The sequence below is a fragment of the Brachyistius frenatus genome, unplaced genomic scaffold (genome assembly GCF_029030835.1).
Source record: "Brachyistius frenatus isolate BFR_SWC_R1_liver_20210118 unplaced genomic scaffold, ASM2903083v1 Contig_66, whole genome shotgun sequence".
Lineage (NCBI taxonomy): Eukaryota > Metazoa > Chordata > Actinopteri > Embiotocidae > Brachyistius > Brachyistius frenatus.
In genome coordinates, this window is record NW_027210665.1 from 2219190 (window position 1) to 2241486 (window position 22297).

The window sequence follows — 22297 nt, forward strand, 5'->3', positions numbered from 1 at the left end:
TTGCTGGAGCAGTTATAACTCTTAAGAGATTTAGATTAGCTTTTTGTCCACTGTTTGGCTTGGCTAGCAGACACTGAACAGACAGGGAGCAGAAACTTGCTGTTTTTATTTGGAGGATTGATGTGAATCTGACAAATTTGATTGTTATTCAGATGGAGGCCCGGTTTCAGTCAAATTGGAAAATCATGGGGCCCCATTTGTAATCGTATTGTATATACTGGAAGGGTTAAGGACTATGTAGCACATTGACACCCTTTATATTTGACACAATAGACATCACCTGCGTTTTTCTTATTTGCTGGTTATTTTCCAAATCATAATTTAATAAAGGTGACAACAACAAAAATAATACAATTATGATTGAATTAAATCACTCTTGAGAGCCTGGGATTATGATAAAGCAACATTTCACAGCTAAACAATTATTTAAAAAGGAACTTATTTGTTGGGGAGTATTTTCCGTCATGATATAATTGGAGCCTCCCCTGTGTTTTTGCTATGATTAAACAGTACAAATAGGATCACAGATTGTTTCCCTGTGGATTTCAGGTGGGAACCGCACGCGTGAAAAATTGTTGTTGGGAGTCTTTGAGCCCTGCAAAGAGATTTCCAGTGTTTTGGGAGGAGGAGCGCACATATGAAGTTGCACTCAAGTTTAGTGATGAATGATGTTGAATGAAGCTGGCTTGTCTCAGCGATATATTGAGAAAGAGTTTCTCATTTTATTTTTCTCTTATTGAAAAATAGATTGATGGAGCAGTCTAGTGACAAATATCACAAAAAGTGGTCTGTTGAAGTGAAAGTTGCTTTTTGCACATTGGCACAACATAAATTACTGAGAGCAAGGACAAAAGAAATGTTTATGATCTGATGTCATTTCCATAAAAGTTCAACTTTGACCATGTTGTGGCGAGGCGGGGGTATTGGTTTTTCTTCCAAAGGAGGGCATGACAGAAAAAGTTTTAAAATCTCTCCTTTGAAGTGAAACCATAAAGCCTAGAATTTCTCAGATAAACTTAAATTTAAAATCTAGTTCTACAGCCTGTCATATTTTAGTACGCATTAGGCTTACATGTAGCATATTCCTAAAGAAGTCTTTACACAGTCAAATTATCACAAAGTAAATACTAATTACTAAGTATTGCAAACATAATGCATGGAGGCTGGCAGACAGGGGAAGCAATCTAGTTTAGTGCGGCCCCGCCAGCAGAAAGTGAGTACCGACAATAATAGATCTTTTGCCCTTGTGTTACTGTAGTTGCTTTTTGTATGAAGCAATCAAAGAGTAATTTTCACTAAAACCTTTGAATTCCAAACACTTCTCTGCAATTTTTCTTCATATGCGCCTCTTTCATACAGTATTTCAATGTTAGACTGAATGGTGAACTTCATTTCTTTGAGGGAGTTGTTATTTCTAATTTGCAAGACTCATTATATGCATGAAATCATGTACTTTTTTCAGAATATATTCGACCCTATTATACTGAGCCTTTTGTGGGGGTATAAAGGATGAACAACAACAAAAAAGATAATAGACGGAAGAGTGAAAGAGGTCATTTTAAATGGTTTGTAAATATACCTAAAAACATAATAAAAGCCATATCGAAGCATTAAAAGCGGTAATATATGTGTGATGCAGAGTAGCTAAGTTGATTCCCATCATACATATTTAAGTTGGTCTACCACTTAAATCACTTAGAAGATCACGACATATTTTGTAATAAAGCTTTAAAATGACAGCATCAACTTTCTCTTAAAAGTTCAATCTCAACAGATTTAGGTCAAAGTCAATTAAAAAAAAAAAAAGTTCACAATCTGTGTTTGTGTCATTAATAATAATCATAGACCAGTTTTCATTACAAACCAGAAGACCATGAGAGCACAGTGTTGTTTTTAACATTAGAACTTCAAGAACTTATTTGAGAACCTTAAAACAACAAACTAAAACCAATTAGAGTTACCATATTGCCAACAATGTAAAACTCTTAGTGATTTACTAATGAGTGTCATTTTGAAACCGCCAACTAATGTAGAATAAACGACCTAGATAGAAAAGAACATGTGGATAAAATCTGTTTTTCCAGCCAGCTGCCTTCCACGTTCGTCTGTGTACTGTGTGCTGTGATACAGTATATAATCAAACATGAACACGTTATGTTTCTCAGCTCTTTGAGAGCAAGATCCTGCTGCACCGCTGTCTCTCAAGGTTTCCCTCTGTCTGCTCTAGCTTAACCAAGGTTACCCACGCCGCTGCAGGCTCCCTGCAACCTTGAGCGGCTAACTGACCGGGAAATGTGTGTTCTTCCGTTCCACCACCTATGTGTCCTAGTGTCAATCAGCCAGACACAGAGCGCGGCTGTCATTAAATGTTCCAGCACGCTGCCATTTGGACATTGGGTCACTCCAGTAGATGTAATCTGAAAAAAAGAATGACATTTTTTTTTTTTTTTAAAGTCATTCGCTCAAGGTCAACCATGAAAAAAAGGAAAAAGAGTTCAGCTTCTGAATGAATGTTAATTGAATTAAGTGCCTCAATACACCTCAATAGTCGGAAATGCTTTCACTTGTGTGCGTGTCTGTACTTTACTTTCTGTGAGTGAGGATTGCGTTTTTCCAATTTAAAAAAAAAAGAGAAATGTGTGTGTTAATGTGTTTTCGTGTGCGTGTGTATCCATGTTTTAATTGTGTAAAGAGCCCAAAGAATCTTGATTATCAATAGGCACACAGATTGCGATAGAGGGTTTTTAATCACTCATAAAAAGAAAAGAAATATAAGTAAACATATGTGACTGTTCCAATTAACAAGGCTACATAGTAAAAGCTTTTTAAATGAAAGCAAGTCATAGAGTGCTTCAGGCATTAGAGCTACAATAGTGAGAGTGTATCTAGGACCTTGGTTTTGATATGAAATCTTGTGGCCTTGCCTCTACTGCCCTCCATGTTAAAAGCTCTTTGTGACAAGAAAATTACTTTATGAACCACTGAAAGACACTCCAACACTTGAACCTCCCTGTTGGTTTCATTGCTAGACCAAGAGAGAAGTGTGGGTTTTTTGTTGTTGTTTTTTCCACATTTTGAAATCACTCTAGTTTACCATTCGTTTCATCAGTCTCTGTCGCTGCTCTTATTTCATGGCTTCTCTTCTGCTGGAACAACAGGTCTGTTTTTCATTTTTCCAAGGTCTGTGGAAATCAGTTTATTTGAAATTTGCTCACACTGCTGGGTTTGGCATTGGCTGAATCATATTTATGTGAGCAATTCTGTTTCGGTCTGTAAGGACTTGGTTCCTTTAACATGTACCTGGAATGTTCAATCCGGATAGAAGCAGAAATACCAAACATGTGTCTCTGCGGCCTTGAGACTTCACAGGGCTCCGACTGCCGCACTCAGCTCGGTAAACACAGTTTCCTCCTGTGGCTCTGTTTGGACAGGAAACAAGGAAGCTGATCAAACACTGGCTCAGAAGGCCACAGCTACACTGAGCTGGAATGGAGCTGCAGGTTTTTCAAAGCACTTTAAATAAGGGGGGAAACGTGGAAAAATAAATGTCACTTCCAATGTGCAAAATGTTTTCTGGCTTGCCGCCCTGCTGGTGTCTCATTTGACGTGTGCAGTATTTTCCCCAAATAAATCATGCCGTGTAGATATCCTTATCTCAAACATATACCAGTATCACAAATGCAGTGTAACGTGTGGCGTTAGTGGCTGACCGCCTGCGTGCCGCAGATTTACAACCCAGACCTGATGACATCATAGACTCAGAGTAGCAGAGTACAGATGATAGGAAGCACTAACTAGATGGATAAATGTTTGGTGAGGGAGGAGGAACGTAAGACATAGAGGGGTGTAGGGTGTGTGCCAAAGGCATCAGGGTTTAATAAGTTAGGTGATAATGCTTCCCCCTTGTGACTGTCTAATAAACTGCAGACTTTGTAAGAGCATCATAATGATCCTGATTGTTTGTGAGAATAAATGAAACAGTTTAGATGTGTGGGGTCTAAATGTTTAAATGCAGATTTTTAGACGTTTGCATTAGGCTTGGCAATGTATTTCTCAGCAGCATGGTCAACAGGCGTGTCCTTACTCTAAACAAAGGAACACCTACTAAAGATACAGACCAGATGTACCTGTAAGTGATATAAGAATACCATGCTGTAAGAACTCATTTGTGTCTGATGTGTCTTTTCCCAAAAAGTTAAATTACCTCTACTTCTCCTGATTCAAACATCCAGGATCTATAACAATTTTAATTTCTAGTATTTATTCTCTGGAAGTTACATATTGAATATCCGGCTCTTGCGTGCATTTAGATTATATACAAAATGTTTGTAGGCACTTTGTGTTCAGACACTTTACACGATACCATCATTGAAGCATCTGCTCGGTCCCGAATTCATACTGCGGCATGACAACAACCCCGAGTTGTAACAAATTATCTTCGGCTACCAGAAGAACAAGCAGTCCTGCAACAGATGTTATGGCCCCACCGAGCCCCTCATCTTAAAATCCAAGTCGGTCTGGGATTGCACGAGGAAAGAAGATATTGAAAAGTCTGCAACAACCTACCTGCTGAATACCTTGGAAAAACTAGTGTAGCCAGGAGGACTGGAGCTGATTTAAAGGCGAAGGATGGTTCATACCAGATATTGCTTTTTGAAAGACTTTCGCACAGCTCTGTACATCATTATGCACTGTGAAGGTCAAACATGAAGTAAAAAATATGCAAAACAAATGTTTGAGTAAAGAGGAACTTTAACCTTACAGCATAGTTTTATTCTATCATTTTTAATTGAACAGAAAAGACATGGTCACCTTTACTTTATCGCGAAGAAACATTTAGAACATGTTTAACAGTACAGTTATTAACATTTAATGTCCAAAGACCTGGCGATCGATACAGAAAGTAACAGCGGACAGGTGTTGATGCGTTTTAGAAGTTAATGTTCTTTAGAAAGGGGAAACATTGTTTTCAGTTCCTCTCTTTATTGTCCCTCTAGAAAGAGAAATCTGCACAAAAAGACGCATGGCAGTGGCGTAACTGCAAATATAAATGATAATTCCTAAATACCACTCATTTACTTAATCACGGAGAACTAGCTTTCAACAGCCTCTCAGGAGCTTATGAAAGAAAAATGAGAATAAAATGGTTTATTAGTTGAATCTTTAATTTTTTTTTCAGTGTTAAACTAAACGGAAAGGGAGAATTGGATGAGAGAGTTCCTTGACACTGTGGTTACTCCTCTTTATCCTCCGTCAGCTGCTCCCTGGAGGCCTCATTTGAAATCTGTAGAAAGGGAGTGCTGATCTCACTTGATTGCATGTCTCCAGCCACCCGCAGCAAGCAGCTCAGGACCATGTCCTTGGCCAGGCCAGCCTCTAGGTTGCCTTCCCGGCTGAGCTGCAAAGTGATCTGATCCAGGCTGGTGAGGACCAGCTCTGAGCCCAGTAGAGGGCAAATGGGGCCGGCATCAGAATCCGAACCAGGGGGCCCCTCTCTCGCCATGTTCTCCATCATGTATTGCTGGTATAGATCCAAGAGCTTTTGCTCCAGGTAGTGGTTTAGAAGAGAGTTGGAGAATGGACCTTCGCCCCCCTGGAGCAAAAAGCTTCGATCTCGGCCGCTCCCCAGTCGCCAACGATGAGAACCTCCTCTCTGTGGATACGGCAGCCCACCCTGAGACGCTTGTCCCGGGAGTGAATCCTCCACAGCTGGGGGGACATCACATGACTGCAGGAAGGGGCCGACAACCTGGTCATCAGCACAGATCCGGAGTTCACCGTCATTAGCTGACAGAGGCAGCACCTGGTCACCACCGATGTGGAGGTCACTGTAGTTTTTACAGATGCTCTGACAGAAGGAGGGAACCAGGAAAGGGGCATCACCACCTGAGCGAGCCTGGGCTGGGATCTCTATCTCTGGAGAGAACTGTCTGCCTGCATGGGTGCTCTGGAGATCTAAGGACTGCAATGGAGAAATATGCAACTCCACAGAAGCCGTTGTGCTGTCTGTGCTACCTGTCTGCTCTAAAGAGTTGTGTTGAACGAGTGGTGCGTGTCTGGCGGAGCCCGGTATGAGAGTGGCAGCTGCTCTCAGTAGCCCACGAGCACGGTGGAAAGCCTTCTGAGGAGGGAGGGAGTCCAGTTCCTCCGATTCACCGTAGATCATGCTCAGCAATCTGCCTTCACAAAGCATGGCTGCAGGAAAGAGCACATACGTCAGCTGTGAGCTGTGTGATTATAGAGGATTCAACATGTAATACAGATTCAGCTGTTACCGTGAATTTAATGATCTGTTTTTAAATATAAAAGCACATAGAGCGTGGACCAACTCCGTCTGCAATTTCCCTCCCCATGGGCCTTTTATTTAAATACATACAATTCAACCAAATTGTATGCATGTGAATAAAGGCACTGAAAAATCAATATACAATTTTATTGCAATCACAAAATATTTTATGCTTCCCGTCTGATACCTGTGTGAACGTTGTTTCAGCCCAGTTAAAATGATGAATTTTTCATTCTTTGTGTAAAGGCGTAATATATTGATCCCCCAAACAGAAAAATATGTTGCTCCAAAGGAGGCGTAACTCAAGACACCTTCGAGTACCCTAACAATTATAAAGACAAATTATATTATATTATCTGAAACAATCATCTTCCTACCTTGGACCAGAGTCGGTCTTCAAATCAGCAGACAACCTGTATTTGCCCAAAACAATTCTGTTCTGCAGTCTTTTTTAGAAACACTGCATTTTCTGTCAATACAGTCTGCCAAGTATGCGTGTGCTGTATCTTTGAAGATCTGCATCTCTTGTCTGCAATTATGTGTGATTGTTGTTTTATAACACCCCAGGAGGAAGTGGGATTGCCAGATTGTTTTTCCTTCCTTCCCATTTCTGCCGACTCAAATGTGCTCTGATCATGAATGTATTTTCATTCATCATCTTGACAGTTAGTCGTATTTTCATAGTATTATTACATACAAGCTTGTACTGTGTGTTCCCTTCTTAATTGCGCTATTTAAATCCACTTTACAAACTTGCATAAAATGCACCTACCTTGGCATTAGATTTTCTTCTTGCAGCATGAAGTGAAATTTCTGATACTGAACACAGAAACACAACATACAGGCTGTAAAAAGAGACCACCAGTGTTTCGTTTCTATGCAAAAGAAACAGGTGTGCGATTGAGGTTTAGTTAAAAGCAGAAAAGAAAGCCATATTTAATATGGTGAATATATCGGGGAAACAGAAACTTTGACGGAGGCTAATTCCTGTTTTTGATTTCTAAAAGAGCCCACAGGTTGCGAGGACGCCCAAACGTGCGGCTTTGTAGTCGACTAGTTGTCGTTTAGAGCTGAAAGCTTTACTCTTCCTAGTAGGTGTCTGCCTCAAAGCAGAAGTGACTTCACGATCAGTTATGTGACCACAAGTTATCAGTTCCTCCTTGAAACTGTGCCCACTCATCAACATGTAAATGCTGACTGAGACCTTGAAATCAAAACTTTAGTTTTATGGTTTTTAAATGTTTGTTTTTTTTCTCATTTAATTTGAGCTCCTCTGGAGAATTAACTGAAGTGTGAATCATATCATACTGTATATCTTTTACAAGATAACCTACGTCTAAATCAGTTCCTTTATGTGGTAAAAGGGATGGAAACTTTCTGGCTGGGATTTCTCCACAATGAAAGCACCTTGTCTGTATGTATGCGTTGCTTCAGTTAAGACTGTCTTCCTCAGACTTCCTCTGCTTGTGACAGGGAAGCCCAACAATAGAAGCGCATGAAACATGAGAGAACATGTTTTATTATTAATTAGAAGAAGAAACCTGAGACGCAAGTCGGCATCATATAAATTCTAGTTTGTTACATCATCCAGGTTGTTCATAAAACTGAATTAGTCATTTTGAGCTTCGGCGTGTTTTTATATATATATATATATATATATTTATATATATATATATATATATACCCTAAAGTTGGAACGGTTAAACCAACCCGCAGTTCAGTCTATAATGTTTTCTTTTCTATCATCTTTTGTTCTGTCTGGCACATACTTTTTAAACAGGTGGATTCACAGCTACATGTAGTAAAACTAAAGGCCCAGAGGTTGATTTATAGTTGGCTGTCCACTACGTCTGGTATGAGTTAAGATATCTGACACAGGACCGCTGCTCAGTAGGAATGGTAACACAGAGTGTAGAGTTACCAGCCCGTTGCTACAGCGATGGGCAACATCCCATGACATTAAAGACATGCCCGAGATCAGGTTAGACACCTGTTTCAGATCGGCTTTTGCTTTTGAGTCACAACAGAGCAGGCATTTGGCAATTTCAGCACCCCGGACAGCGACTGGTCCCAGTGAACTGCTCCAATTAGGGTTGAAGGCTGTTTTTTTGTTGTTGTTGTTTGCCTGTTTATTTGTTCAGAGAAATATCGGATTGTCTGGAAATATGGGTAGATGCTACTCAAACAAAAAGCAATCTAAGAGCAAGTCTGTAACAATGAGAGACGTCATTTAGAGGAATGTTCAGGAAGATCAATAATGTTTTCCGTCCCAACCATCCCGGACACAGAGGGCGGGATGGTGGCGGTGGGTTTCGGGCCGAGCAGGACTACCACAACGCATGCACGGTCCGGCTGGTCCGCAGCACCTCCATGCTCGTGGTGGGAGAGAAAACCCAGACAGCCGCGGGCTCAACTCTAAAACGAAGCAAAAGTACAGTGAGCATCGAGTCGACCTTGTACTATTATCAGAGACAAGAAGACAGGATATGGCTGTACTCGCAGAATCAGAACTGCCTCGAGTATCTGGAAGCACTTGTGGCTCTCAGAAGGCAGTACACAAAGAGCGTCAGCGACTTGAAAAGTAACGAAGCCAAGGCCACGGTGTCCTCCAAGAAGAAACCTGCACCGCCACCACCTAAAAAGGAAGAACTGGTAAGCTTAAATCGTCCACCCCAGGACACATTGAAATAAATGTCTTTCAAAGACAAATGCTTTACTATTTATTATACACAGATATCAAGAGCCAAACCCTCAGCCCCTCCTGTCCCCAACGAGCAGGACACGCTGCAGTTCTTTGATGCGGTCATCGCCAGCTGTGACAATGAACCTCTGCCCAAACCTTACACGGATGACGGGCACGCAGATGTGGATTTCATAGGTGAGTTTGAAATTCATGTCTTTATTTGTAATGGTCCAGAGCTTTAGTTTGGTTGTACAACACTGTTTAGTCACCGTGGATACAAGCAAATGGTATAAATAATACAGTTTTTAAGAGATGAAGTCGTTGTCACCTGGTCTGGGTGCTTTGTTTTGTGTTTGATCGTCTATAGACGAATGAGCCTTAAAATAATAAACGACGTAACGATCAAGGTCAGAACATTTACTCAAGTATTGGCTTGTATACAAATATATGTATAGTTTTATAAATATATTGTTTTGCATGAAACAACCTAACCTGCTTACACGGTAACATATTAAGAGTGAGGGATATATAGACATCTAAAAATGATGGGCTGTTCATCTGCCACAATTAGTACTTTCTATTTAATGTGAGTTTTCGAATGCAGTATTTTCACTTGTCATGGTGTATTTCTGCATTGTGGTATTGTTTATTACATGTTTAAAAGATAAGATTAGTTGTTAAGTACAACTACTTTAATTAAGTATTTAATTTTTTTAGTAATTCACTCCATCAGACTAATTTAATTAGGTAAAGTTATGACATACTAAACAGATTCTGATTTTACAAACCCCAAAATTATGATGCATTGCTATATATTAAAAGTAAAATCAGCCCCAAATAAAACACATTAATGTATCAATAATTTAAATTTATAATCATATAAAATAAAAGAGCAATCAACTGCATTATGAGTGCTTTAATATATTAAGTATATGTTACAGACACACTAATGAGTTTTTATCTCAGTTGCTTTTTGAAGATATTTAATTGTACCACTTTACATCCATGGGACAAGATGCAGGTGTTTTCACTTATTTTGCCCTAAAACCTGTGCAGGTGTTTATGTGCACACTAAGTTTGACCATCGCTGTGTTCCATGTGGCGTTCCTCCCTAAACAGACTAGATATCGTACTCTTAAATGCCACGACCCCTGTTTGTGCAGTAGTTGAATTTTTACAGGGTTTTGTTGTCTCAAATCGCACGTTCAGCTCTTACTGGGAATAACCACAGCATGTGAATGCATCACCAGCCAACATATAGGCTGGCTTTAATTACTTTACCCAGAAATGAATGTGTTTTGGTGCCCTCTGGTTCACACACTCAACAAACATACTGCAGCACGATGGTGCTTAGTGGCAAAAAAAAAAAAAGAAAACACACTTTTGTGAGGTGTTCAGCTGCAGCTTCCTCTGATGCCTCAATTTGAAAATGCTTTACATCGATGCGACGGTCCTTCCCTTTCCGTTACTTAGCCAAGTAGTCCGTTGAGAGTGGAACGTGTCCAGCGTTTCACACTCAATCTTTGGTGCGTTTTGAGTGTGTCGTCCAGGTACTTTTAGTGCACGGCATGTTTCCATACCTGTCCAGTGTGAACGAACTCACGCTCTCAGAATATGTTAGTGTGCAAGTACACCTTTTGGAACTCAGCATATTACTTTCCTGTAATTTTTCTGGCACCTGTCCGAGTGGTGCTCATAACAAGGATTTAATCACGTCCTATAAATCTGCAACTTCATCTTCAATCTGACAAAATGTCCAATCAAACACAAGACGTTGAAACAGTTCTTCATACTGTGCTTAAACGGATGCCATTCAGAGAAATGTCAAGCATTTTACTATTTGTGTGTCACCTGTAGTTGCTAGCCAGTTTTTATATGCGAGGCTCAGATTAAATAAAAGCACTTTAATATATCGGGCTCAAAGTGTACAATTGTGCGATTAAAACATATTCAAAATACTTTTACCTGGAGGTGAAGAATATTTTCACATCAGCCATTTTGGCTTGTCTCTGCTAGGAAAGCACATGTATAACTAATAATGAGGGCTCAGCCTGCATCAAGGCTGCAGAGCTGAACTGGCACAACTTGCCATTGTTAATATATTAATTAGATTTGCAGAAATAATTTGGGCGATACAAATATTTGCCCGAGCTCTTTGGGTTATACCAGCTACTTAATCTCTTTTTAGATGGTCGCTGCTTAGAATTAACGTCATAGAATTAACGTCATAGAATTAACGCCGTATGAACTACATGAGCCACGTGGGGCTTCCAGCCTCATCTCAGGTTCTCTCTGTGTGTCCTTCCCTCCCACAGTGGCCTCCAGCTCAGCTGAACATGACCTCCACTCTAACTGGGTCCTGCGGGTTCCTCGGGTCGCAGATGATTCCAAACAGAGAGCAGTGCATGACTGTGCCAATGAAAGCGTCCCAGTGAAGAAAAAGCAGAGCGGGTCCACGAGCAGCAGACTGCGACTTCAGAGGAATCCAATCCACCTGCCCAAAGTGGTGGAGAGTGCATTCCAGACTTTGCGCTTCAAGCCCAAATTAAAAAAGCAGTGAAGCTTGAAGAGACATTTGAAACCAGCAGCACTGCCACACTGCTGACATGGAGCTCAACCTAATTTGTTTGGTCAGACAGCAAGGTCTTCAAAGAAATCTGTCCAGACGATCAGTAATGACAGTACAACATTTCAGTTTCATTTTAAGAACGATAATGGCATTAAAATCTGGCCAACTTGATGAAATCAATTCAAGGCTTAACATAAACAATGGGTCTACTTTGTTAAAGTGTGCCAGTGAGCGAAGTGAAGTGGATTTAGCCATCATTAATGTTAGTTACACTCGTGCTTTTCCTTCCGTGACATGTCTGTCCTCAGAAAAAAGGCCTTTTTTAATGTCATTTGTTGAAAGAATTTTCTTAACAGGTTAACATTAACCTCAGTTAATATATAGGATGCCACTTTGGAAAAGGGCTAAACTTGGATGGTTTTTGCAATTGTGCACAATAAATTTTCCTTAATTCCTACTGACATCTCAAGATTACTTGTTAATTGAATTTTTTTTTTTTTAGGGCTTTTGAACTGAACTAAATAAGAAATGTTAAATGTTGTGATAGATCTGGAATTTTGGAGTACAGTTAATGGTTCGGACTCGCACAGCGTGGCGTATAGTTCTGGCTATGCGAGGGTGGGTTCAGACCTAAGGAGAGACTGCATTCCTTTGAGGTTTCAAAGTCAACTGTAAAATGCTACAATGGCGCCTTTCAATCCCAGAGTCAAAGACCCCTACATGAACGTCTGTTTCATTTCAAAGTGGGTTTCAGTAAGGCAAAGGTCCAAGGGCAGGGTTGTCTGAAAAGCTCAAAAAACCACCTCAGGTTATTATAGCTATCATTGCTTAACTTTGTCTGGCCATAAACAAGAAAAATCAATACAAGAAATTACAAACAGAATCCGGTGTCTGACCTAACCTTTATGGTCTCCAGCAACACTGACATTCCTGCTTTTATTTACCCAGTTTTTCAGATACCTGTCACTGAAATCTGTAATACAACGGGGCTGAGAGAATATTTTTGAAGGTGCTTGCGGCCTTGAGAAAACTTGGAGTAAACATTCATACCACTGAGGTGTAAGCTAGAAAAAGGCTGCGTAATTTTGGTGGTAGTGGTAGAAGTATTCATACCCTTAAGTATAGTCACCATAGTTTAAAAATGCTGTTATTGTCGTTAGTACATTATTTATTATGTTATACTTATTTAAAAAGTAATGCTATATTTCTTTCCATTATACTTTTTCCTTCCATCAGTTTAAAATGAAAATAATATTTTGGATACATTTTCTTTTCTTTATTACAAATATGTCACATACAATTTACGGAAACTACACAACATTCATTTCTTTTCTGCTTTGACCTTAGGGCTGAAGAAAGATGACATTGGCTTCATGCCAGTCTTGTCCACCTTCGCCAGAGTTTTCTGAGCAGCTGTCATCTTCTTGGGCGGCTGAAATAAGGAGGAAAAATAAAATCAATATAACTCAATGACCTTGCACAGAGACAGCAGGGAATTAATTATATATCAAGAACTTCAGTTCAACCTAAAACAGAAATGTGTTTCCACAAGGTAAACCCGTTGGCCCGTGTGTATGCTCTACAGACAAAGCTTAAAGAAAGCGGTCGACAAACAAACAAAGAAAGAAAACACTTTAGCCATAATTTAAACAAATGATAATCAAAGCCGATTCATCCAAACACTGTTTGGTCTATTCATGCAGACTCCTCCACACACACACACAGACTCCTCCACACACACACACACACACACACACACACACACACACACACACACACACACACACACACACACACACACACACACACACACACACACACACACACACACACACACACACACACACACACACACACACACACACACACACTCACTTTCCGCTCAAAGTCTGCACTGTTGAATTTGGTGTAGTCTTCTCCAGCCTCCACCGGCTTTTCTGAAAGTTTCCGCTTCTGCCAAAACGAGGAAGTAAGAAATGCTTTTCATGACAAAGAGCACCAAACTTTTTAAGTTTCTTTTTTCCACAGAAACACCAAACCCCTTAAAACCAACGTTAAAACCACACAAGCAGAGACTGAGGAGGATTTCTCCTCGAAAACATGCAGCAGTGTTAGAGTGACACTACGGCAGCATGCAGAGCTGAAAGAGAAGAATACACCACATCGACTTTAGTCAAACACACTAACATACCTTGGAGGGAGGCTCTGTCTCCTTTGGGCTTGTGAGCTCCGGTAACCTGTGGAATACAATAAGAGCTTGATCGGCAGTGTCAACATGATTTAGCACTAATAATGTTTATGATGTTTATTAACATACTCCAAGTGTTTGAGGAGGGCTTTGCTCAGGTCTCCACTGATGTACTCGGATATCAGCCCATGTGCATAGCGTAGGAAGTCCTCTGTATCACAAAGATATGAGACATCGATAACCATATCATTTTACTTAAATCTTCCTATACTTAATGGCTTCCGTGATTTAAAACTCTAACTCAATGGTGATGTAATGTTAAAGATTTACAGTATGATTAACCCCAACCCGTCGACAAGAACTATACACCACTACTGCCATCTATTGGTTAACATCCTATCTGTAAAAAACAAGTTTAAAAATACCTTGGGGGAAAAACATAAAACAAATTTGGCCCGGAAATATTGTCTTTTTATAGATGGGTGACGTGCGAATTTCAGTTATAAAATTGAAGCTGTCTTAAACAGTGACAAGTTACCCTCATGGTTGTCTGACTCGGACTTGAGTCGGATATACGTGGAGGATTTCACTCCTTCTCCCACTGAGATGTTTTTCTTCTTGAGGGCAATCACCATCCGTTCCACCTGCAGCAAAAAGGTTTTTTTTAAGGGACTTTTTAGTTCCAGTGTGCAAAATTAAACATGCATTTTTACATTTAACACAGTTTTCCTGATGTTTTCTATGTTGTATTTGCAGCTAAAATGTCTTTCTTTGTCTTCGGACCGGCATGAAAACATATGAAATGGTTTGAGGATTACTGAAGAGTACCTTTTTCTTTAACCAGTTCATGGTCCTCTCTTGACTGTATCGATGAAACTTCCGGCTTCCCACCTCTGGAAGTGTGAAACAAGTCAAAGTCTTTAGCTCAACCTTGTAGTTGAGGGATTTGAGCTTCAAAAGTTAACTTCACCTTTTTCCTCTGCAATGTGGTGCAAGGAGGCCCGGGAACGAGTGCAGCTCAGCAGCCTCGAGCAAGCTGGGAATTCCTCGTCCGTAACAACTTGATCCACAGGCTGGAACTTCCCCTGGAAAAAAAAAATTGTGATTGTGATGCCAAGTGTGTGTATGTCATACCCCCCCAATCCCACACATGTCCTGTCAATCTCTACTTAAACTAGCTAATAATGGTAAAAGAATGCCCACTCCAAAATAACATTTAAATATTATAATGCAGTAAATACAGTAAAGTATAATTTGGTGTCAAACTACCAGTCTGTTGAGACACCAGCACGGATTTAAAACCACTAAATCAAACATGAAAACCAGCATGAAATTATCACTGGGACAACAGCTGTGAGAATGCACATTTCTGCTTCTTACCTCTTGGCCAGATTTAATCAAATATGGCAAAATTAGATAGACAGGATCCATTGGTGTGACAAAGATCAGTCTCCCATCTGTTGAAAATAAAAAATAAAAAATGTTTTTAAATGTTCAGATAAAGACACCTGACGACTATGTGGTCAGATTCTGTCACAAGACAGTTAAAATGACAGAATAACTGCACTACATCTTATTATTTAAATATTCACAGTTAACATCATTTACTTTATTAGAAATTTTAAATAATCAACATTTCAACAAAGAGCAGTCATATTAAATTGCACAAGTAGCAGCATGTGAACCCGTCTGTCAATCACAGACCTGATGGTTGTATTGTATGTGAGCAGATTCTCTTTCTCCATGTTGCTTAGCGCATGTTGTCATGATATACAGCAGGAATAGTGTGTATAAGGAGATGTTTGACATTTCTCAGCGTTTATGATGCACCAGCAGTTTCTGAATACATTATTTGGCATCTGTGAATCTCGGTTTGGTATAAGCGAGTGCCGATTGCAAAACTGTTTTCCAGCTGACAAATACTTTAAATGGAGATTAAAAAAAAATAAACTGAGCCAACTTTGTGGCTGTGATTGTACGCATGATTGAGCTGATTCAGAGTTTACTCTGTGATGAGAACGGAGACCCACCTCTCTGCACAGTCTGGCCAACAAACCAGGAGTGGCAATCTTCTTCAAATGCTTTGACCTCGTATAGCTGTACATCATCACTTCCCAGCATGTAGAGCGCTGCTGCATCTGCAAAATTCAAAAACAAGGAACTGTGTTACTTTCACTTCTGCTGCTGCTGCATCTCAAAAAGTACAAAATTATACAGCTGTAAAAACTTAGTGGAAACATGCAGGAACTTGTCAAACTTTGTCATTAATGTGATACACAGTAAACTGTTTATCTATTTTATACACATCATCAAGTTGAGTTTGACTATACTTTGACTTACTGTTAATACAGTAGTTAGTGCTACACGTTACAATTATTTCCATTATTGAATCTTAACCATTTTTTATCATGAATTTGAAATAACAATATTATTTGCATGGCACTTTGAAAACCAGGAGCACAAAATACTCTCCAGTGCAGTGGGACAGAATAAAAGAGGACAAAATATATATAAATCCACATCATAGAGATGGTTTTTAAAACAAATTATCCATGAGTCAAAAACAGACATCCAGGTGTCCAGATTCTTTTCTTTTTTTTTCTTTAATATACCTGCATTTTAAAAAAAACACAACAGGACTCATTTTTTATATGTAATGGCCACAAAGTTTACATCACTGTCCAAAATAACACCCACATTACCTGCAAAATCCTTTCATATTTGGAGTAAGAGGAGAACAAGCAATGGCTGGATTTGTTTAGAGATTATAATTGGCAGTGGAAAGTGCAGTTTATCTTAAAAAGGTTTTGAAATATGCAATATCCTGACCACCCTCTCCACCACCTGCTGCAGGGACAGCGGAGCACTTGCTCCAAAAGACTCCTCCAGCTCCGCTGTCACAAGGACAGATACAGGAGATCATTCCTGCCGACCGCAATAAGACTGAACAATAACTCACCTCTGGCAAAATCCATCACGCAACAATAACACTGTTGTCTGTGTTTCTTGGTTGTTTGTATATAATATATATAGATATATACTGTACTGTATATACTGTGCATTTTATATTTAATATTTTTTTTTAAATTACTGCTATTTTATTGCTTTCTATTATTCTATTATTATCTTATTGCTTCCTGCATGCTGCTGTAGCGAAACAATTTCCCCTTGGGGATTAATAAAGTAACTACCTAACCTAACTCTGTAGTAGTATAGTATATATAGTATATATATATATATATATATATATATAGTAGAGTTATAACTGTGTGCTGTTTTATGAGATTGTTATGTTAAAATCAGTTTCTAAAATGCATCTTCTTTACGCTGGTTGTTAACTATCATCTGAGAGGGTTTTTTTTTAGATGATACCTATCATAAAGTGAATAGTTAGTTGCAGACCTGTATGATTGTATAACAGTAAAAAAAAATAATAATAATAAAAAGTTCGACCTGTTGACGGATTCCTCAGTTTCACAAAAGCTGGATCACTGTCGCGCTCCTGCGTGTCGACGAGCGAGTCTGTGGACATCAAAAACAGACGAGCAGCAATTATCCAGGTTTCACAGCTTCAGTAAATCTTGCAGACAAGTTTTGCACACACCGACTCTGCGCCGTCCAAACCTACCTGCAGCGACAACGACCCAGCTGTCATTTTCTACGTTGGGCGTTCGCTTCTTTTTAGTCGCCATGTCGTACAGCTGAACTTATCGGGGTGTCATTTTGACCTTAAAAGAAACAAACAAACAACAACAAACAAACAAACAAACCGTAGGGGCCTACTACTTCTTCCGCCCAACAACGTGAGCTCAGAAAAGGCGCCTCGCTCTCTCTCTCTCTCTCTCTTCCCACTTCCGGTCTGTGTCACAGGCGAAAACACGGTATTTAGTAAATGCGCCGTCAGCTCATTTTCCTTCCACTTTTTTTTTTTTTTTTTTTTAAAGAATGCATTTATTTTAGATTAAAGGAACTGTTGTGGAGTCGAGAAACTCCCAGAACAGCAAAAGAAGTGACTGTGGGTAGACTTTTAATTCGACATATTCACACCGGTTTTTAATCGCAATGGTACGTTCCGCGGTGACGTCATATCAAGGTGAGCTTCTGTGTACAGCCTCTAGGGGTCGCCCAAGGACTTTTAGTAGAATTGCACCACACGATAACATTTGAGCTGGTCCTGCACAGTGTTTCCTACCGGTCACTTAACTGCTATTTGTGAAATGGTGTTGATTTGAGGTCTCTGCTCTCAGGTGCAAGATGTTTGGTGGCCAGTTGTCCTTTGGCACGCTGGCACGCAACAGATTGGGGGGTCCATCTGTCCTTCAATGAGAGGAGCGCATCTCTCACTTTCTCTCAGGATATGACTCTGTACCGTCCCAGTTGGTTTTCAGTGAGTCACTTGTTTTTTTTTGTTTTTTTTTTTTCCTTCTGCCCTGTTTATGTGCTCGCTCAATTGGGGACGTGTAGGATGTTTGTGTGTTTTCAAGCCCATTAGATGACTATAGCTGTGTCATCGTTTTGTTTAACCATTCAGGGGGTCCCCCTGATATGGAGCTGTTGATTTCCCTGTGTTGTAAAGACACCCACAGCAGAGCCCATTAACAGGTTTTTAATTAGCTTGTTTTGGTAATGAGAAAGGAAGGGATTTGTGTGCTGGGCGACTGAGCTTTAAAACATCACCAAACAGCGTCCCTGTGGGGAGCAGCATGATGTGGAGGGAAAAAACACAGTCTACACATTGTGACTTACGGCTTTTTGTTTCTCTGACTTGCTCTTTTCAAGGTAATCTTCTGTTTGCTCGCGTCTTGTATCACTTAATTTTCTCTTTTTTTATGTCCATATAATTTTTCCTTGCAGACCCATTTGCTCAGATTTGAGCATCACATGCTCTAAACACTTTGAACACTGTCTCAGCCCCTTGTTGAAATCAGTTAGATTTACAGTCCGTAGTTTGTGGCAAGGAGAGCGTAGGCGAGATATTGTCTGTGAATTACTTGTTTTATGGGTCCCGGGAGTATCATACACAACAGTCTGTGCAGCTAAACAGAATACTCCATGAAAGCTTTCTTTCATTTTGGCCTGCTTGAGGGAACGTGTGTGTTTCTGACTGCCAGGCAGAACAACAGCGGCCTTTCTGATACACTGGACCACAGGCAACCCCAGAGAGCCGAGTCCTCTGTCACCAGAGCAGCCGAGAACAAAGTGGGTCTAAATTTAGGCCTCAATGTGGCTTTAGACCTGTAGTCTCAGACCCAAACCCAACTCCACAATCTTCATCAATAATGCATCCAACAGAATCTCCAAGAGAATTTCAACACACGGAAAGCCACGTCAGTTCTTCCTATCTCCCCCTCTAGCTCTACTTCCTCCTCCTCTATGTAATTCTCTTTTGAGCACGCCAGTTCTTGAAAAAATTTGAAGATTCAAGTCAACTTGTCTGTAGAGGTAGGAGTTCATTGCAGCAGGCCGGCCGTAGATGGTTGGTCACACTCTACTGGGCACATTGAACAGCCTGTGGTTCTATCTATCGCCGTGGCCTCATTTGTGGCGGTCCAGTGCAGGGTGACTGGTTACAGCTTACATATCGACTCGGCCTCGAGCTTTCATGTCACCGCGATGTGCTGTGCATTACAGAGGGTGGTTGTTATTTTTTTTACTCTCTTCATCATTTCTCTTCAGTATTTATGGAGAGAAAAGAGTCTATTTCAATATTCACCGGAGAGCTTTTTCTTTCTTTTTTTTAATCTGTCATGGCTGCCAAGAGAAGCAGGTTATAAATAGAAAGACAACTTCACTGAGGGTGCCACTTTTTTCCGTATAGATACAGCCGCTTGTTTCACACAGCTGTTGAAGCCAACATTATCATTTTGAATTCCCTCCAGATGAAAACTCCCATTTTCAGCTCGAGGGGGTAACGTACACATTGATGCACTCAGAACAGACAGGCGCACACACATGAAAACAGATGTGGAGAGAATTTCCCTCTGCTGCAGCACAGCCTTTGAGTCATCATCTGGGATTCCCTTCCTCTCACTTCCAAATATGGGTGGTATTGCAGAGAGCGGGGAGGAAGAATGTGGAAGGCAGAGGAACCCCCTTGATGATGTCAGAGCTCTGGAACAGTGAGCCTCACGCTGCCTGGAAATTCACAGGAAGGAATGTCGGGAATGAAAGAATCACCAAAATGCTATTCTCTCATGCGTGTTTGTAAAATCGGAGTTGTAGCACAGATGTGCACCCGCGTAGCGTTTCTTTTCACCAGTTTTCCCACTTGGGAGATATTCCTTCCCGTAAAGTCTAAATCTTCTTCCCCGTACTCACTCCCCAAGATGGTGACTCCTTATTCCCAGCATCAGCTGCTCTGTGTGAGGCCTCTGGACAGACGGGTATTTTCCTTCTTCCCTTTGTGGGTTCGATCGGATGGCTGGAGAACGGTGTGATGGCTTGATTTATCTCTTAACGTTATGAGACTACAGTGTTGTAAAAACAAATTTAAATTGCTGACTTTTTTTTGTTGTTGACATATTTAGATAAGCAAACACTTGATCCTCTTTGGAACAGAGGCTCTAGAGGTCATTTTCATAATTTTAATAGATAAGCAGATAGGACACACGGAAAAGCCTTGTTATACCCATTGCTGACAATGGTCCAAACTTCTTTAGGGAGTGGCAGATGGACGCTGTCTCATTTAAACCTTTGATATTGAAGGTCTGCTGTTCTCTTTGCTATTGAAATGAGAAACCAGTTTTAAAGAACTCATTAAGGCCTTCAGAAAACATATTGTGGATTTCTGAGTCTGGCCAAAAATCTCCATATGATTTGAAATAAATCATTCCTCTGTAAGGGAAATCATCTACAAGTGGAATTGATTTCAGTTAACCGCCATTTTGTCAAAGACTGGTCACCTCAGCAAATTCAGCCCAAGAGAAGACCGTTTGACGCGAAACAAAAGTCTCCAAGAACCTCAAAGCTCCATCACAGGATCTGCAGGCAACTCTGCTCATGTCACATTGGATGCATCTACAATCAGAAAGAGGCTGCTCAAATTTAACCTGTATGGGAGGTAAGCCAGGAAAAAGCTTTTGCTATCAGAAGAGAACAACGGGACAAAACTGCAGTTTGCCAGTGAACATACCGGCAAAGACCAGGTCTTCTGGAATGACGTACGAAGACGACAGACAAATGAGACATAGAGTTTATCGACCACAGTAACGGTAGATATATTTGGCACAGACCAAACACAGCTGTTCGGGAGATAAACATCATACCGACTGTGAAGCACGGTGGTGGAAGTGTTATGGTTTTAGGTTCACTTCGCTGCCTCAATGACTGGGCAGCTCTTAGTCAGTGATTCATCTATGAATTCTGCATCATATTAAAGAGAACTTGAAGATAATTTAAGGCCAAAAGTTAAGGTTGAACCAAAGTTTCAAAAGAATAATTATCCTAAGCAAGGAATGATTTAAAAGAAGGAATGGTTGGATGGAGGATTTGCCCTTCAGAAGAACATTTTAAAACTAACCATCAACGTTGGCTTACTGTAATTTACGTAGCACATTTAACGTATGTCGTGTAGCTTGTGTTAATTAGCCAAACCCTGATCGTCTCCTAAACCTAACCAAGTATTTTCAATGCCTAATCTAACCAAATAGTGACTGTTTCACAGTGTTAAGAACATGCTTATCATTGCCAACATCCCTTACGCCTGTCGCTTGTACAACAGTTAAATTGGCTACGGTGTCATTTAGGTTTGAGGACAAGTCCGCTGATTGCGAGGGATGACAGTGTGCCAAGAAAAGTAGGACTGAGCGAGTAAATTGCAGGGAGGAGGACGACTGAAAGCTGGCAAACGAGCACGTAAACAAATCAGTTTTCTAATGTTTTAGAAACATCAGCTTTGCAAGGTGGTTTTAAGATTGGAAACACGTTCAGTGTTTGGTAGACCTCAACTTTTTAGTCTGAACACTGCATGTTAACAGATCTGAAAAAAATTGCACTTCAACCGCCCAAATACATTAATCATAGTTACTGCACTGAAATGACTGACTTTTTCAATTGACAGAAAAGTTAGTTAATTCATGTTTAAATGATCTAACAAGTAAAAACAGCAAAGATTCACCTTATTTCAGTTTGTTTGATTAGATGATCTGTGCCCTTTTCTGTTTCATGCCATGATTAATTAAATACTTTTGGATTGTTGTTTGCACAAAACAATCGGCAACGTTATCGTCGGCTCTGGAAAATTGAATGACTTTATTGACTTCAAAAAGATATTGATAGATGAATCATTAATGAAACTAAGTGTTAGTTGCAGCCCTAAATGAAACAGTGATGTGTGGGGTTCGATAATCCTTTTGACTTTCACCCTCTCGGGGGGGGGCCGTCTGTCCCAGAGGCTTTCATCTGTCCGTGATCCCGGCCTGTCTCCTCTCTCCCTGTTCTTTCCCTCTTTACTCTGTCCCGCCTACTAGACGTCCCACAGTACACCATCCCCAACCCTAATTATTGTTTACCAGGATCAATCTCTCTCTCTGCCCGTCCCTCGCTCTCTCTCCCTCAGTGTCTCCCTCTGTC

At 40.4% G+C, this 22297-nt stretch overlaps 3 protein-coding genes across 5 annotated transcripts; 1 reads left to right on the forward strand and 2 right to left on the reverse strand.

The window, feature by feature from the left end:
* Positions 1 to 4812: 4812 nt before the first annotated feature.
* Positions 4813 to 6750, reverse strand: LOC138625853 (TLR adapter interacting with SLC15A4 on the lysosome). Its single transcript, XM_069707076.1, has 2 exons — positions 6664 to 6750; positions 4813 to 6195 (listed from the first exon to the last, which is right to left on the reverse strand). The coding sequence occupies exon 2, from the start codon at positions 6191 to 6193 to the stop codon at positions 5234 to 5236; it is 960 nt and encodes a 319-aa protein (XP_069563177.1). The 5' UTR covers positions 6194 to 6195; positions 6664 to 6750; the 3' UTR covers positions 4813 to 5233.
* A 1774-nt stretch (positions 6751 to 8524) lies between these two features.
* On the forward strand, positions 8525 to 11923 carry LOC138625854 (uncharacterized protein C13orf42). Its single transcript, XM_069707077.1, has 3 exons — positions 8525 to 8938; positions 9020 to 9164; positions 11285 to 11923. Exons 1-3 carry the CDS (start codon positions 8525 to 8527, stop codon positions 11527 to 11529), a joined length of 804 nt encoding a protein of 267 aa, XP_069563178.1. The 3' UTR covers positions 11530 to 11923.
* An 869-nt stretch (positions 11924 to 12792) lies between these two features.
* Positions 12793 to 17565, reverse strand: rnaseh2b (ribonuclease H2, subunit B). Of its 3 annotated transcripts, none has more exons than XM_069707058.1 (11): positions 17355 to 17562; positions 17180 to 17248; positions 15757 to 15864; positions 15107 to 15183; positions 14697 to 14811; positions 14555 to 14619; positions 14265 to 14370; positions 13856 to 13937; positions 13730 to 13775; positions 13414 to 13491; positions 12793 to 12970 (listed from the first exon to the last, which is right to left on the reverse strand). In XM_069707058.1, the coding sequence occupies exons 1-11, from the start codon at positions 17416 to 17418 to the stop codon at positions 12860 to 12862; spliced, it is 921 nt and encodes a 306-aa protein (XP_069563159.1). In that variant the 5' UTR covers positions 17419 to 17562; the 3' UTR covers positions 12793 to 12859. The 3 variants fall into 3 exon arrangements, with proteins under 3 accessions (XP_069563159.1, XP_069563161.1, XP_069563160.1); XM_069707059.1 differs by lacking the exon at positions 12793 to 12970 and adding an exon at positions 13023 to 13267 and having other exon boundaries at positions 13390 to 13491; positions 17355 to 17565; XM_069707060.1 differs by lacking the exon at positions 13414 to 13491 and having other exon boundaries at positions 17355 to 17564.
* Positions 17566 to 22297: the final 4732 nt, after the last annotated feature.